Source organism: Benincasa hispida, chromosome 5 (assembly GCF_009727055.1).
Source record: "Benincasa hispida cultivar B227 chromosome 5, ASM972705v1, whole genome shotgun sequence".
NCBI lineage: Eukaryota > Viridiplantae > Streptophyta > Magnoliopsida > Cucurbitales > Cucurbitaceae > Benincasa > Benincasa hispida.
Window position 1 is genome coordinate 45045301 of NC_052353.1, and position 4172 is coordinate 45049472.

A 4172-nucleotide genomic window follows, 5' to 3' on the forward strand; every position below is an offset into this window, starting at 1 on the left:
AAATTAAGTTATTGTTGATGTAAAAATGATGTCATATGTGTATATATATATATATACACGAAAGATTTCAAATGATGAGTTTTAGAGTAAAAAAAAAAGAATAGTTGCAAATATAACAATCAGATGAAAAGTATTGGTAGATATAACATAATGTAAAAAAATTATAAATATGGCGAAATTTAGATAGTCTATTCGTGATAAATCATATTGTTGGTAGGAATCTATCATTGATAAACCATATCGCTAGTAAGAGTCTATCGATGATAGAAGTCTATCGATGATAGAAGTCTATCGCTAATAGACTTTGCTATATTTGCAAATTTTTTAAAGTATATTACCATGCCAATCCTAAAGATTTCTTCATTGTCTTTAATTGTTTTTGATGGTCTAGAGATTCTTGCCATCAGAATTTGGGAATGATGTGGATCGTGTGCGTAGTGTTGAGCCAGCAAAATCAGCCTATGCTGCAAAGGCTCAAATTCGTCGAGCTTTGGAGGCTTCAGGAATTCCCTATACCATCGTTTCTTTCTAATTTCTTTGCTGATTGGTTCCTTTCAAGTTTGTTCAGCCTCAACCTCCTACTCCACCAATCCCACCAAGAGATAATGTTGTTATCATTGGAGATGAATCCCAAAGGTAAAATAATAATCCACAAAAGTTATTTCATGCATTTTTTTATTACTATTATTTGGATGTTAGATATTTATTTAGGTAAGAATACCTTGAATTTGTTAGCTAGTATTCCAAATGACAAAGTACGAGATGTATAAACTCTTTAATATTAATAATAAAATTGTTCTCACTCTCTTTGTTTGTAGACATAATGACACACTGTTTGTGAACCACGTAAATCTTTGTATCATCAATCTTTATTGTTTATATTTATTTTCTCGTTTTTTTATTTGTTGCTTTTTATTTTTGTTATAACAATTTATATTATATTTTATGACCATAAATCTCTTCTTATTTCTTTTAATGTAGCAATATTTTTTTTTTTTTTATTTATTTATGTGGTATTAGTGAGAGGTTGAACCTCACTTCAAACATTCCTTTAACTCATCAATTCGTCGATATTTGAACCTTTGAACTATTAGTTCAGAAAAATTGATATTGGGATCATTGGGATCTGGGATATTTTGAAATAAAGTTTAATTATTTCACTATATTTCAAATATTTTTATCTGTTTTTCAATTTACAGAGTGTCCAAGTGGGTCCTCTAGAACCTATTTTATTTCAATATAACCATTTTAGATTTTTGGTTTCTAGGTTTTGAAAGTTAATATTATAGATTTATTTTCACCTATAAAATTTTTAAGTTTTGTTATGTGATTTTTACCCATATTTTCAACAACCATACAAAATTTTGAAAACTAATTTTTTTTTTTTTTTTTTAAAGAATTTGACTAGAAAACTAAATGTGAGGATGTCAAAATCATAATACAGAAATGGGAAGGAAAACAAACAAACATATCAACAACATAAAACTGAAAACAAAATCGTATTCAAACGAGACCTTAATTTTTGGTTTTCGGCTTCCGGTTTTTGTATTATTTATTTTAAACCTATTTCTTTCTTATAATTTCTAGCAATATTCAACAAGGAAGAGACATTGCCACCTACACAATTAGAGCTGTGGATGACCCAAGAACTTTAAACAAAATCCTCTATGTTAGACCTCCTAAAAATATTACTCTTTCAATGATCTTGTCACTCTTTGGGAAAATAAAATTGGCAAAACCCTCCACAAGATCTATGTTCCAGAGGATCAAGTGCTCAAGAACATTTCAGGTTAGTTTTTTTCTTTAAAAATAATATTGCAATTGCTTTCTTTTTTATTTTATGAATCTTATGTTCCTTCTTCTTTTGATTTGTGTTATCACACATAATCCACTGTTAAAATATGGATATACACCATATTAGCTTTTAGAAGACCAATGATTCAATTCCTTGTATAGTTTAAAAATTTATATATCTATTAGTATAACTATTGTAGTTTATAAATTCATTTAGTCTAGGTGATTTTGTACCTACATACAAGAAATTTCATTAGATGATTTAAGAATGTGGGGGCACCCATCTACTAAAAAATCCCTTTTTTAGTATAATCAACTAAAATCTTAAGTTTACAAAATTATGGTAAGTTTAATATTATATTAACACTCTAACAATTAAATTGTGACAAAATAAATTTAAGACCTAACTTATTACAAATTTCAATTATGGAAATTTCAATGATTAAATTGTTATTTTTATAAATTTGTTTGGATCTAATCTCCTTTGGACTTCTTGAAGGACATGTTGAGGACCATACATTAGAAAGAAGGAAAAACCATGTTACCTTTTTTTCAAAAAAATGAATAAAGTGAAAGTAGTGAGTTATCATGGAGACTAAAATTACCTTTACTAGATTTTAAAAGATGACTTAAATTTTGAAAAGGTAAGTAAGAAGTAGGGTAACAAAATAGTGAAACTCATGAGTAGAGGTGTTATAATTTATAATTGAATGACAAAATTACTTAAAATATTAACAAATAATAGCAAAACATCATAACTATTTGTGATATTGTGATAGATTGCGATAAATTACTATTTGTGTCTATCATGATTCAAATCAACACAGATGGTAGTTTATCACGATCTAGCGTAGATAAACAATGAAATTTTATTATATTTGTAAATATTTTGGTTACTTTTTTTATTTTTGAAAACAATCCTTTATAATATAAAAAATTTGTATAATTATTTTTGAAATATAATATATATAATATTATAATATTAAAGACTTTAATTTAACAATTATAATTCAATTTATTACATGAAATACTATATTTGTTAATGTTTTTTTAATCTTTTTTTAGTATAATTATGCATTTTAAAATTTCAAATTCAAAATCTAAATGCACAGAAGATATAAAAATATTGTTTTCAGAATTTGCACGGTTTGAATCACAGAATCCGAAAATATTTTTTGAAATCAAAATTCAGACTGTGTATCAAATATATATTGATTGAATTCAGTGAATCTGAAAACATAAAATAGAATCTAAGTTGCCTATCAAATAACTCTAAACTTATAAATACTATTTCAACACTAATATTAAGTTTCTATTATTTATTATCTATTGTCTATTACTATTTTCAAAAGCTAAGTCAAGTTTTGATAATTAAAAAAAAAAAAATCAAAACTTATTTTTACTGAAGTTCTTAGTCAAATGGTAAAGATATCTATACAATTTGACTAAGAAGTCAAATATTTTTCTTTAAGAAAAATAAAAACCATTGTAGAGGAGTTAAAAGGAACACACATAAAATTTTGAAAAAAAAAAACTAAAAACAAAATCGTTATCAAATTAGCCAAATGATTAATAAACCACGTCTAATTGTTTACCTCTTTGTTTGTTTTTGGCGAGAGCTGAATATCCCCTAAACATGAGGCTATCACTTTATCATTCAGTTTTTGTGAAGGGAGCATACCTATTTTGATATTGATCCATCATTTGGAGTGGAAGCCACAGAACTATATTCAGATATTAAAATAACAACTGTAGACCAATTTCTCAATCAATTTGTTTAAATACCCAAAAGAAATTAAAACTTTGTATCTCCTTCCCATCTAACTAATTTAATTAAATAAGTGATGGAAGACTTTATGGCTCTCCCTCTTTGGTGTGTTCATGTATTATGTGAAGTGAATTTGGGTTTATAGGCCCTCTTCTTCTCTAAAATGTCCAAAACCTCCAAGTGAGTTTAAATAATGCTTAATTACATTCTCATTTAGTTAAATAAAAATTTATTCTCAAGAAATTTGATGTGTTAGTTGTGGTTTAAATTCCAAAGTTTAATAAGCTTTGACTTTTTGAAACACTCATTTGTTGATTTTTTTTTTTTTTTTGTTATATACTGTTGTTAAATGACCAATATAATCAGCTAAAAGTTTAAAGTAGTTATTGATTATGGTAAGTTTAATATTATATTAACATTCTGACATTTGTCGAGAATTGTTTGTTTGGTAATTACTTTTTGAAAAATGTAAGTTATCTAGCACATAATCATGTTTGGTATAAGTAATGTCGAAACACATTGCAGAACAATACAAATAAAAAGCATACTACTAACTCACGGATGAAGCACAGAGATTAGTAACTCAATACGTAAGTACAACCTATGTCTG

At 26.3% G+C, this 4172-nt stretch overlaps 1 protein-coding gene across 1 annotated transcript in view; it reads left to right on the plus strand.

The window, feature by feature from the left end:
* Positions 1–3484, plus strand: part of LOC120078386 (phenylcoumaran benzylic ether reductase Pyrc5-like) — an 8821-nt gene extending 5337 nt beyond the window's left edge. Inside the window, exon 5 of the mRNA XM_039032652.1 lies at positions 3414–3484. Coding sequence (XP_038888580.1) covers positions 3414–3484 — 71 coding nt within the window. The remainder of the gene's footprint in view (positions 1–3413) is intronic.
* Positions 3485–4172: the final 688 nt, after the last annotated feature.